Genomic DNA, 14,487 nt, shown 5'->3' with positions numbered 1-14,487 from the left:
AGTCAAACCTTTAAGTTTTCTTTTTATTATTTTTACTTTTTGAATCAAGTTTCCCTGTCGGTTCTTATCCTTATTGTCTCGTTAAATTGTCTTTAAATGTTTACGTTATTGTTAGTGTGGTAGCAATTATTATATTTTATAATTATTTTAATACAATTTACGTGATAAGTTTTCTTGTCTCATTAGAAATCACTGCACATTTTTATTAGTGTTTATTTTAAGTATTTTTTTCAGCAGCAGGTACGCATCATAATTTACAGTCAAACCTTTAAGTTTTGTCTGTTATTTTTTGTTTAAGTCTTTTTAAATCAAATGTCATTATTATTTATCATTATTGTCCAGTTAAAATTGTCTTTAAATGTGCACGTTATTGTTAGTCGTTAGTCCTGTAGTAGTATTTTTTTAAGTAGTACTTTTTGGTTGATTGTGTAGTAAAATCAGTGCACATTATTATTAGTAGTAATTATTTTTAATTTGTTTTTTTTCAACAGGTAAGCTTCGTAAATTTTAGTCAAATTTGTTTTATATTTTAAATTTTTATACCAAAATTGTTATTGACAAAACTTTTTTTTTGCTTTTTAATTGGAATATTTTTTGAGAACAAAGGTTCAAGTTGTTTTGATTTGACAGCCGACAAAATTTACTTTTCAATTATTCTAGAATTCATGTGACTGGGACTTGTTTTTTGGAGGGTTTTTTAGGTGTGATGTCATCAAAACAGGATATAGAGAGTGAGTATTTGGCAAAACACATAAATAAATGAACATGCATGCAATAAGAACTAAAAATGTCAATGCTGATTTATTTATTTTTCCTCCAAGGTGCAGTCATGTTTGCAAAGAATGAACATCCATCGCCATGACAACCAAAGAATCTGGTAAGTGAAGTGTCCAAGACAATGATTGTGTGCTTCTATTGTGCGTATTCAAGCTGACAATAGTTGCAACTGCAGAGTTGTTTTTCATGAGCTGCCAGTAAGCTGAGATTTATCTGCCATGTGACCTCACCTGTCCTTGCGCACCTGGTCTTCTACGCTAAATCTGACGCCCTTTAAGCTCCTTAGGCCGCTCATGGCTGTCAGCGATACCAGGAAGTTGTCTCCTAGTCAATATTGCACCCGCAAACATTTATCAAGGCAAAGACTGTTTATTGTTCATGGCTCTAAAGCAGCAATGTTAAAAGTGCGGCCCTCAGCTATCTTTTTTAGGGCCCAGAGCACATTCTATAAACAATATAACAAGTGGAATAAAAAAAAAAAGCACACAGGTAAAATATTTGGGGAGAAAAAGTCGCAAAGTTGACTCTAATAACACAAATCTGCCTGTTTTTTCTTTAAAACACATTGTTTTAAAAATAATAATGGCTCAAAATCAATGTGATTATGAATTATTGACATAATTGAGGCTCCAATTGTTTTGTACAAAAGCAGTGAAGTTGTGTAAATGGTAAATTATTTGCAAATCCTTTTCAACTTACTGTATATTCAATTGAATAGACTGCAAAGACAAGATATTTCATGTTCACACTGAGAAACTGTTATTTTTTGCAAATAATCATGAACTTAGAATTTAATGGCAGCAACACATTGCAAAAAAAGGCATTTTTACCTCTGTGTTACATGGCCTTTCCTTTTAACAACACTCAGTAAAGGTTTGGTAACTGAGGAGACACATTTTTGAAGTGGAATTCTTTCCCATTCTTGCTTGATGTACAGCTTAAGTTGTTCAACAGTCTCCCTTCTCATATTTTAGCCTTCATATTGCACCACACATTTTCAATGGGAGACAGGTCTGGACTACAGGCAGGCCAGTCTAGTACCCACACTCTTGGCTTGGCATTGTCTTGCTGAAATAAGCAGGGGCGTCCATGATAACGTTGCTTGGATGGCAACATATGTTGCTCCAAAAGCTGTATGTACCTTTCAGCATTAATGGTGCCTTCACAGATGTGTAAGTTACCCATGCCTTGGCCACTAATACACCCCCATACCATCACACATGCTGCCTTTTACACTTTGCGCCTAGAACAGTCCGGATGGTTCTTTTCCTCTTTGGTCCGGAGGACACAACGTCCACAGTTTCCAAAAACAATTTGAAATGTGGACTCGTCAGACCACAGTACACTTTTTTTAGTCAATTTTTGATGAGCTCGGGCCCAACGAAGCGTTTCTGGGTGTTGTTGATAAATGGTTTTGGCTTTGCATAGTAGAGTTTTAACTTGCACTTACAGATGTAGCGACCAAATGTAGTTACTGACAGTGGTTTTTCTGAAGTGTTTCTGAGCCCATGTGGTGATATCCTTTACACACTGATGTCGCTTTTTGATGCAGTACTGCCTGAGGGATACAAGGTCCGTAATATCATGGCTTACGTGCAGTGATTTCTCCAGATTCTCTGAACCTTTTGATGATATTACGGAGCATAGATGGTGAAATCCCTAAATTCATTGCAATAGCTGGTTGAGAAATGTTGTTCTTAAACAATTTGCTCAGGCATTTGTTGACAAAGCGGTGACCCTCGCCCCGTCTTTGTTTGTGAATGACTGAGCATTTCATGGAAGCTGCTTTTATACCCAATCATGGCACCCACCTGTTCACCTGTGGAATGTTCCAAATAAGTCTTTGATGAGCATTCCTCAACTTGCTCAGTCTTTTTTGCCACTTGTGCCAGCTTTTTTGAAACATGTTGCAGGCATCAAATGCCAAATGAGCTAATATTTGCAAAAAATAACAAAGTTTCTCAGTGTGAACATGAAATACCTTGTCTTTGCAGTCTATTCAATTGAATATAAGTTGAAAAGGATTTGCAAATCATTGTATTCTCTTTTTATTTACCATTTACACAACGTGACAACTTCACTGCTTTTGGGGTTTGTATTTTCTACAACATAAATTCCACTTTGAAATATTTTTTAAGGGAAATATTGCATAATTTGTGTGTTTGCCATTAACAACAGTTTTCTTTGACAAAAAGGGCATACAACAAACAAACACATGACACAATAATACAAACTTATATTGGACATGAATCTGAAGTTGATTTAGAGACTTCATGTTTTTATTTCTATTTTATCTATGTTTCTATGTTTTAGCTAGTGTTTAGTGTTTTTCATGTTTTTATTTCTATTTTAATATTCTATTATATATTCTAACTTTCTATTTAAATTATTTACCTTTTTTTGTTGTTTATTTTATACTTTGTAGCACTTTGAGATTTTAGCAAATGTAAAGTGTGTTACAAATGTAATTCATTATTATTATTATTATTATTATTATTATTATTATTTATTAAGTGTTGAAAGTTTAAAAAATAATACAAATAAAAAAACAATGTTTTTAACACTTTTATGAGTGAGGCCCTTTTGGGTCCCTGAGAATTTTAGTGGAATTGAAATTGCTTAAAATAATAATAATGAATTAAAATCAATGTTGTTATGAATTATTGACTCAATTAAGGCTCCGATTACTTCACATCAAAGATTCCAATTTGAACATTTTTGGGGAGAAAACATTGCATGTTTTGTGTTTCTACCGTAAAAAAATGGATTAAAAAACAAAACAAAAAAACAACGTTATATCAATATAAATACCTGCAGTTGATATGAGTTTATACAATTTTATGACTTATTTTTTAACATTGTGATGACTGAGAGCCTTCTCGAGGGGAGCACTAAAGATGAGAACAAATATGTATATTGTATTGGTTGTGAAGATGAAAATGAGGAAAATGGCCCCGGCATGTTTTGAGTGTTTTCTTGTGTGTGTGTGTGTGTGTGTGTGTGTGTGTGTGTGTGTGTGTGTGTGTGTGTGTGTGTGTGTGTGTGTGTGTGTGTGTGTGTGTGGCCCTCAGTGGACAAAGTTTGGACACCCCTGCTCCACAGTAATACCACACAGGAAGTGCAGACAGCAGATACCTGAGGGAGGACACAGGTGCATGTTGTCTGAGCACAATAACATCCCTGTCACCTTCACCCTCTTGAGGTTAGAGACCCCCTGGAGCAGGCCTGGGCAATTATTTTGACTCGAAGGACCAAATTTAGAGAGAAAACTGTGTATGTATATATATATATATATATATATATATATATATATATATATATATATATATATATATATATATATATATATATATATATATATATATATATACATATATATATACATATATATACAAACCCCATTTCCATATGAGTTGGGAAATTGTGTTAGATGTAAATATAAACGGAATACAATGATTTGCAAATCATTTTCAACCCATATTCAATTGAATGCACTACAAAGACAACATATTTGATGTTCAAACTGATAAACATTTTTTTTTTTTGCAAATAATCATTAACTTTAGAATTTGATGCCAGCAACACGTGACAAAGAAGTTGGGAAAGGTGGCAATAAATACTGATAAAGTTGAGGAATGCTCATCAAACACTTATTTGGAACATCCCACAGGTGAACAGGCAAATTGGGAACAGGTAGGTGCCATGATTGGGTATAAAAGTACATTCCATGAAATGCTCAGTCATTCACAAACAAGGATGGGGCGAGGGTCACCACTTTGTCAACAAATTGTTGAACAGTTTAAGAAAAACCTTTCTCAACCAGCTATTGCAAGGAATTCAGGGATTTCACCATCTACGCTCCGTAATATCATCAAAAGGTTCAGAGAATCTGGAGAAATCCCTGCACGTAAGCAGCTAAGCCCGTGACCTTCGATCCCTCAGGCTGTACTGCATCAACAAGCGACATCAGTGTGTAAAGGATATCACCACATGGGCTCAGGAGCACTTCAGAAACCCACTGTCAGTAACTACAGTTGGTCGATACATCTGTAAGTGCAAGTTAAAACTCTCCTATGCAAGGTGAAAATCGTTTATCAACAACACCCAGAAACGCTGTCGACTTTGCTGGGCCTGAGCTCATCTAAGATGGACTGATACAAAGTGGAAAAGTGTTCTGTGGTCTGACGAGTCCACATTTCAAATTGTTTTTGGAAACTGTGGACGTCGTGTCCTCCGGACCAAAGAGGAAAAGAACCATCCGGATTGTTATAGGCGCAAAGTTGAAAATCCAGCATCTGTGATGGTATGGGGGTGTATCAGTGCCCAAGACATGGGTAACTTACACATCTGTGAAGGCACCATTAATGCTGAAAGGTACATACAGCTTTTGGAGCAACATATGTTGCCATCCAAGCAACGTTACCATGGACGCCCCTGCTTATTTCAGCAAGACAATGCCAAGCCACGTGTTACATCGACGTGGCTTCATAGTAAAAGAGTGCGGGTACTAGACTGGCCTGCCTGTAGTCCAGACCTGTCTCCCATTGAAAATGTGTGGCGCATTATGAAGCCTAAAATACCACAACGGAGACTCCCGGACTGTTGAACAACTTAAGCTGTACATCAAGCAAGAATGGGAAAGAATTCCACCTGAGAAGTTTAAAAAATGTGTCTCAGTTCCCAAACGTTTACTGGGTGTTGTTAAAAGGAAAGGCCATGTAACACAGTGGTGAACATGCCCTTTCCCAACTACTTTGGCACGTGTTGCAGCCATGAAATTCTAAGTTAATTATTATTTGCAAAAAAAAAAAAAAAAGTTTATGAGTTTGAACATCAAATATGTTGTCTTTGTAGTGCATTCAACTGCATATGGGTTGAAGAGGATTTGCAAATCATTGTATTCCGTTTAATTTACATCTAACACAATTTCCCAACTCATATGGAAACAGGGTTTGTAATTCCAACCATTGAAAGACTTTGTATAGTTGAAGGTCGTTAGAAAACATGACTGCACATGATAATGGCAGCTACACTTAACATCTTAAAGATGTGAAACAATTATTTTGGAATGCAGGTTTTAACAAGGTTTTAATAATCATATGTTTTTAACAAAAGTTTTCTCTCCAGCGGGACGCGACTTTTCAGCCACATCCGTATCCTCTCCCGTTCCGCTCCCGGCCGCTTACTGTTAAAGACAACAGGTGATTAGATTAACACGTACCACCTGTGAAATTTAATCACCTGCCAGCTGTGTCTCGCCGTCAGCACTGCCACGCCCCCGTCTGATGGTGCTCTGTCCTCAGCACTATGGACAGAGGCGGTGACCTTTGCTCCTGCAGGCAGCGCTGGCCACCTCTCCCTCCACAATCATCTCTCTGCTCTTTAATGTATTTTTGTGTTATTTTACTTGTGTTTTTTAACCTATTTTTTGTAAGCACAGTTTTCACAATGTTTGATGACTAAAGTCTATCCTACAGCAGGCGGGTCAAACTCATTTTAGCTCAGGGGCCGCATGGAGGAACATCTGTGCACACGTGGACCGGACTTTTACAATCATGGCATTAAAACTAAAAAATAAAGACAACTTCAGATTGTTTTCTTTGTCTTACTTTGGCCAAAAATAGAACAAACACATTCTGGAAATATCACAATAAAAATAAGGATAAAAAACTACCTGCAGCGGTAAAGTTTAGATCCATGAAGGGAAGAAGAAAGTGAATGAATGTTTATAACTGAATACATATACATAAAAGAGTGTTTTCATTTGTTTTTTTGAATGAACAAAGTAACGTTTATGACAAAAAAAAATTCCAGAACACAATATAGAATGTGAGATATAACAGGATAATGCATACATTTCTCATTTGTTTTCAAAACGCTTACAAAAAAGTGGGACCCCAAACATTGACAGTGGGACCCCATTTTTATGACTTGATGGGGTCCCTGGTACCCAATTGTGAAATTTCCTACACTGATGTGTATGTATATATACATATATATATATATATATATATAAAATCAAATAGCATCCCGGGGGCCATAGATCATTCATTGGGCCCTTGACTTTGACACGTAGGTCTTATGAGAAGTTGTGGGGGGAAAGAAGAAAAAAAAAAATTCAAACTGAAAAGAATGTTAGTCACCATTTCTGTATTTAAAATATAAATCATATTTTTTTTTAGCTGTATTATGAAATAGAAACATGCCAAATAAAAGTCTCTGGAGTTGAATAGCTAATGTATTTGTGTGCACACTACAAGTTTAGACTCATTTCTGCTCCTTTTAATTCACAATTTTTTTTGTGTATTTAATTATTTTATTTTATTTTTGTATTCATGTAATGAATGGAAGAAATAAGAGTGTGTATTTGTCACTTCCGCCAGAGGGCGCCCTTCGTCCCCTTCACATCCTGCTTCTGCTGGAGGCGCGCTCCCGTCACGCACGCACTTACGCTGCTGAGAGCGCGCTCCCGTGTGCGTGCGCGCCTCCCACGGAAGAGAGGATCACCCGGCGTGGCGGCGATCCACGAACGATGCGCTGCTGCTGTCTCCGGTTGCCGCGGTGAGCCTCCGTGTCTCCACCGAGAACCACCGGACATCACCGCAGGTCTTTGCCGGGTCACGATGGCCAAAAGCGGGACGTTGGTGGTGCTGTGCGCGCTCCTGGGCTGCGTGGAAGTCCGGGATCAGGACCCACGCAGGATGACACCCCCGCCGGCCGCCTTGGACTTCGGCTACGTGCCCGCGGGCGTCTACGAGACGGTGGCCCACTACGAACCAGGACCCATCGGGATCCTCTTCCACCTGGTGCACACCTGGCTGTGCCTGGTGCAGCCCAACCACTTCCCGCCAGGTGAGCACACCTGGCTTACTTTGTTAATTGTCTGTCACGTGATGAATGTTCCACAAAGAATATACAAAATAAAATATGCAAGCAAGAAGAAATATTAACAAAAAGTAGGTGAGATTGTGCAACCTGACATGTTTTATTAAAAAAAAAAAAAAGCAAATAAAACGAGTCAACTGACAAAATGGGAAATATAGACCGGAAGTGCTGTATTTGGGTTCTATGGTGACGTCACGCCGCGCGTTCACGTATTTTGTTCTTATGGTGTTTAAAACATACATGTACTGCATGCAATTGTAAAATATTTTAAATAGTAATATTATCTAACGATGCAACAAAATATTACATTATCATGTGGTTGTTGTTGTTTTTTGGTGAAATACAGATGAATACTTAAATATCTGCTTGTAATTATGATTTCAAAGCTATTTATCTGTCAAATTGTTTGCTAGAAAAATTTAAATAGATTTTATGGTGAAATTTTATTGTTAAAAACAACTTTGGTACGGTTTTTCCATACACAATAATACACTATGAAAACAATAACCGTAGATTTTACAGTAAAAAAAACTGGCAGCTCTGTTGCATGAATTTTACAGTAAAAAGAAACAGTGGTATTGTTTTTCATTTCGTTTATTCATTTTATTTGATATGCCATAACAATGCACATTTTACTGTACAATTCTGGTGACTGAGCTGCCAATTTTTACAGTAAAATCCTTTTTTTTTTTTTTACAAATAAAGGAATACACTATTATTGACATTATATATATATATATATATATATATATATATATATATATATATATATATATATATATATATATATATTGTGTGTGTGTGTGTGTGTGTATATATATATATGTATGTATGTGTATATATATATATATTATGTGTGTGTGTGTGTGTGTGTGTGTGTATATATATGTATGTATGTGTATATATATATATATATATATATATATGTGTGTGTGTGTGTGTGTGTATATATATATATATATATATATTGTGTGTATACATGTTAAGGCTGTAGCTAACGATTATTTTTCTATCGATTAATCTATAGATTTTTTTTTCGATTAATCGGTTAATCTATAGATTTTTTTCGATTAATCTATAGATTATTTTTCCTTTTACCGATTTTTTTTTATTTAAAATGAAGATGAAAAAATAAATGTAGGCCAGTTTTTTCAAAAGGCATGACTTTTTTTTACCAAAAAAAAAGTATGGCCACTCAGTCAACATTGACAACAACATGACAAAATATTCTGTAACAATGTAAACATTTAAAACTTTTAACATTTAACAAAATTAAAAGTAGCTTATTTGCTTTTTAATGTGCAAATATAAAAGTAAACATCCAGTGCAAATCTTAATATTCTGCAATAGTATAAGCATTTCTAAAGTAAAAGTATTGCTTATTTTGCTTTAAAATGTGCAAAAATAAAGATAAACATTCAATACAAAAAAGTGCAAAACGAAATATTCTGTAATAGTGTAAACATTTCAACAAAAGTAAAAGTATTGCTTATTTTGCTTAATAACACAACAATGATAGTATGATTAAAGTGAAAGTTAATTGTTCGTTTGTACATAGTATATGTAACTGTTAATGTTGTAAAAGGTATTTGCACAACTAATTAACGTTAGCGTTAAAGAGGAGCGCGTCTTTGTAAACACTGAACAGGCACGCCAAACGCGCCTCTCAGAGCGAAACAGTGTTTTAGTTTATGAATTTACAACGCAGATACAAATGACACATTCATGATTTTGTGTAATGATGACAACGTATACTCACGCGGACGATTGACTAGTTGATGGTGAAGTCAAGAACGCTGTCGGGTGTTTTCTTTTCAAATGTTCGTTCATAGCCGTTGTGCTGCTATGATAGGCCATTTCCGCTCGACACAGTGTGCATACAACAACTGTCAAGTGTTTTGCTTTTTTCGCTGTGCTTATCCCACACTTGAAGGGATGTACCAATGCTGAATGTGGCTTCTGGATTTCACTCAAAAGACCAGACCGTAGTTACTTTTTCCTTTTATTTTCCTTTAGTTTGCAACAGTTTTTACAACGAAGAAACAGCTTCTTTTTTCTTCTTTAGTCTTTTTAGCAGTCTTTAGCAGTGTTAGTAGACTTTAGTTTCTTTAGCTGTCATTAGCTGTCTTTAGTAGCCTTTAGTAGCCTTTAGCTTCTTTAGTAGGTGAAAAACCTTTAAGGACAAAACACCACAAGATTAACATGCTGTAAAAAATCAATCAATTATCAATCCCATAATTTACAACTATTAATTAGGCTATCAAACTCTTAACCATTAAACAAGTGCAAGAAAATGGACACATCTTTTCCCTTTAAGTTAAAACAGATTTTAAATAAATTGTCTCAACATAAATGCACCAAGATACATATAAAATACATTTAAACCCAGAAACACAATAGATAAATGCAACAGAAAACCCAATATGCAAATACATAAATACCTAACCAATTAACCACCTATTTAGATTAGATACATATTTAAAATCCATATTCAATATAAATATATTATTAATTTAGCAGTGAAACACTCATTCTTAAACGCTGTCTACTGGTAGAAAAATGCCCCTTTTTCTATGCCTTCACCAGCAGCCAATGATCCAACACAGTTAAATCCAACACTTTAAATTGAGCGACTTCACCCTCCTGATGAAGCAAACTGCTCCAACATTTATCAAACTAAGCAAAGAATATCAACACTAAACAACAGTTACATAACACACCGTGTGTATTTAGCCTCCAGACTAAGCACGCTACATGCACACAACCCCCCATCTCACCAGCGCAACAGGTGCGCCACACCCACGAAGAGAAATATTAAATCTTACATACTTTTGGCACAACTCTTGGTTATCTGTAATGAACTAAACCTTTTTCCACTCTGCGCTGGCGTCTTTTGTACTCCTTGATTTGACAAAGCTGTCTAATTACTGGGCTCGCGCACCAGCAGATGAGACAGGAGTGCGCCGCGTTATACCTGCGCGTGAACGTAAACTGATCGGCTCTGATTTTATAAGCCGACTGGCCGAAATAATGCCGAATTATATACATTTCCTGGGGTTGCCTAGGTGAATAGGGATGCGGATGTGCTCTAAGATAAAATATAATTTTATTAAGTGGGGTTTGGCTGGTTGCTAAACAGCCACGGTTGCGAGCTCGCGCGTCAGCTGACGAGACAGCTGTTCACCGCTACAACATTATTAGGCCGTTTATTGAAATACTCCCACACTTTTGACGACTTTTGGCGTGCTTTTTTTCCCTCGCTCGCACCGCTCGCATCGTCTGCTTTGCGCTCCGCCATGACGGCAGTGTGACGTAAATATGCGTCGCGTCGAAGCATACAAACGGCGTCGACGTATTTACGTAACCGATGACGTCGACTACGTCGACGCGTCGTTTCAGCCTTAATACATGTATGTACGTGTGTGTGTATGAATGTATATATGTGTATATGTGTGTATATGTACATATATTTGTGCGTGTGTATACATGTGTGTATATATGTGTATGTGTATAGACGTGTGTGTGTGTGTGTATATATCATCCATCCATCTGTTTTCTACCGCTTGTGTGTGTGTGTGTGTATATATATATATATATATATATATATATATATATATATATGTATATATATATATATAAGTATATATATATATATATATATATCAGTGACGTGCGGTCACTAGAGGCAGGTGAGGCGGGGCCTCACCTGCCATCATGGAAAGAAAAAAAATGTAAAAAGAAAAAAAAAATTTTTAATTGTTATATATATCCAGTGATTATACTATAAAGTTATTTTCCGTTTAACTTCACCAGTTTTAGATTATTTTTATTCAAAATCGCTGAATTTTCACATTTGCCGTTCAAATACTGAGAGGAGACGGTGCGGTGATCAGCAGCCAGTTGAGGCACGTCACTCAATTGTGCCTCAACATGGATTGCGGACTCGGCTAACTGCTGGTCTGCTGTGCAGTGAGACTGTATTGCTATATGAATTATATTATACATTTCCATAGTTTAGTTAGCTGAGGTATATAATGTACAGTGTATTTTGTCAACAACTGTATGTGTGTAAAGTATTTGTTGTGCTGAGCAATCATAAAACTGCTGCGAAGACGCACTGTGTGAGGCTCACGTATTCCCGCCTCCTGGTGCCGGTTATTGCACCTCCGCCGCAGACTGCACCCCCGACGGGAGCGCCACACCAACCAAAGCCCACACCCAAACCCTCCACGTGCAAGACCGAATCCACCCAAAAAAAGTCACTTAACAAGAAGCCAAAAAGTGCAAAAACAACATTGCTCGCGCCGGAGGAGCCGTGAACGACTGCAGGGACACAACATTAGGTACACCTGCAGACTGCAGCACTGATTTCATATTTCATTCATTCACAACTCCTCCAACACAAACACCACTGTTCCCGCACTTATAAGTAAAGGTAAGACCATAATAACGTTTTTTTTGTATTAAATGTGCTTTTTTGTGTGCTACAGTTTGTATGTGTAAAGTTAAAGTTAAGTTAAAGTACCAATGATTGTCACACACACACTAGGTGTGGTGAAATTTGTCCTCTGCATTTGACCCATCTCCTTGCTCACCCCCTGGGATGTGAGGGGAGCAGTGGGCAGCAGCGGCGCCGTGCCCGGGACTAATTGTTGGTGATTTAACCCCCAATTCCAAACCTTGATGCTGAGTGCCAAGCAGGGAAGAATGCTGGTATGAGCTTTTAAACATAACCCGTTAACTGCTGCCAATCAAATGGTGAATAAGATCCTCTTTAGGGTTCATATGTTTGTAAATCTGACTGTGATGAAGTCAGTGCCTCACCAGTCATGAACCTCACCGCACGTCACTGATATATATATATATATATATATACACACACACACATACATATTTATATATATATATATATTTATATATACAGTATATGTATGTGTGTGTGTGTGTGTGTGTATATATATATATATATATATATATTTGTAAATGTATGTATATGTGTGTAGACATGTGTGTGTATACATGTGTATGTGTATAGAAATGTATAGATGTATGTGTGTATATGTGTGTGTGTATTGACGTGTATATATGTATGTGTGTGTATATAAGTGTGCGCGTGTAAATGTGTGTGTGTATGTTTGTATATATCATCCATCCATCCATTTCTACCGTGTGTGTGTGTGTGTGTGTGTGTGTGTGTGTGTGTGTGTGTGTGTATGTATATATATATATATATATATATATATATATATATATATATGTGTGTATGTATGTGTATATATATATATATATATATATATATATATATATATATGATAGTATAGACTTTATTTATATATAAATAATATACATTTGTATTCATATAATTCACTGTTCCAATTGGCCCTCAATGTAAAGAAGTTTGACATAGTTATTTGAGATAATGTTTATCATTATTGATCATTGAGATCTGGTCTAAATAAAACGTGGTTGGTGGGGACTACTTTTCCTTCCCCCTATATAAGTATGTCATGTGTGAGCACACTGTCACTTAAAGTAGCAGTTAAAGTAGCAGTAGAGTGGAAAAGCAAGTTGCCTCTATATTGATACTATTATCATATAAAGACTTGCAAAGTTTGCGAATAAATGGATATGATCAAAATAGTATCAATCTCACGGAGATTCCCGAGCCATTTTGAGAGATAATTAGCAAGACAGTCACGTGATCCAACAACAATTATAATCATGCAGACTTTTTGAGAGCCAATAACGACTACTTTTGGAAAACTCATGATCCACAACCTTATATTTTTGAGCCCGAATATAAAGAGGATGAGAAATAAGTTTTAGAAGCCGAGTGCTAAACAGCTGCAACTTTATTAAAAAAACATAGAGTCATGCAGCATTTTTAGGTGCTACACATACAAACTAACCATAATAAAATAAACACTTATTGCACAATTTCCACTTTCACTGGGATGCTGACAGACAGGATTTCGTTTAGATGAAGATTCAATCACAACCCTCACAAAGGTTTAAAAAAAAAAGTTGCAGCAACAAGCGTCTGTTTGTGTCTTTTTCGCCATTTTGGGGGATATGAAAGTGGACCAGCGTCTCGGTCCATGGCCACGTTTGTCTAGTAGCAGGTGAGCCATGCATGAATTATTATCTAGAATTTACTTTTAGCAAATTTAAGACAAGCAAAAGCAGCCGCCGGCTCAGTGTGTCAACAATAGCAGCATAAGCAATCATAAATTGATTTTACGTGGACCCCGACTTAAACAAGTTGAAAAACTTATTCGGGTGTTACCATTTAGTGGTCAATTGTACGGAAAATGTACTGAACTGTGCAATCTACTAATAAAAGTTTCAATCAATCAATCAAAGTTCACTGCTATCAATGGGCCGCTAAAATAGTCCGTCTGCGTAGGCGCTTATAATAACAATATCACTCAAATGTGGTTAATTTGACATGTAAATGGAGTATTGCGAGCGGTTTCCAGATGTTTTTAGAGCGAGTATACTGAGGCCCCTTCATCTGTTGACTCAATTGTTAGCTTTTTATTTACGATTTCTAATGCATAAAAAAACAAAAACATATGTGTTCTTGTCTTACATAAGGATTGTGAATGATAAACAGCACACATGTCTTTCCAATTGTTGCATATTTCCAGTATGACTGACCTAATAATATGGTCAGAGTGTTACTGCAGTGACTTGTCAACTTGTCAAAGGTATTCGGAGCGGAATGTTCAAAACGGCCGACTGAATTTGTGGCATTTTGTGACGTTTAGACGGTATTTTCACATACTTTGTGTATTGTAAATACAAACCCCGTTTCCATATGAG

At 36.4% G+C, this 14,487-nt stretch overlaps 1 protein-coding gene across 15 annotated transcripts in view; it reads left to right on the top strand.

Moving 5' to 3' along the window:
• The first annotated feature begins 7,106 nt into the window (after positions 1-7,106).
• prom1a (prominin 1a) overlaps positions 7,107-14,487 on the top strand; it is a 224,551-nt gene continuing 217,170 nt past the window's right edge. For all 15 annotated transcript variants that reach the window (XR_012050899.1, XR_012050898.1, XR_012050896.1 and 12 more), the window contains exon 1: positions 7,107-7,629. Coding sequence is in view for 5 of the 15 variants with exons in the window: in XM_061976885.2 (XP_061832869.2) it covers positions 7,122-7,629 (508 nt within the window). In the remaining 10 variants the exon portion in view is untranslated. The remainder of the gene's footprint in view (positions 7,630-14,487) is intronic.

Source organism: Nerophis lumbriciformis, linkage group LG16, assembly GCF_033978685.3.
Source record: "Nerophis lumbriciformis linkage group LG16, RoL_Nlum_v2.1, whole genome shotgun sequence".
Taxonomy (NCBI): Eukaryota; Metazoa; Chordata; class Actinopteri; order Syngnathiformes; family Syngnathidae; genus Nerophis; species Nerophis lumbriciformis.
This window is presented reverse-complemented; position numbering and strand designations above follow the sequence as displayed.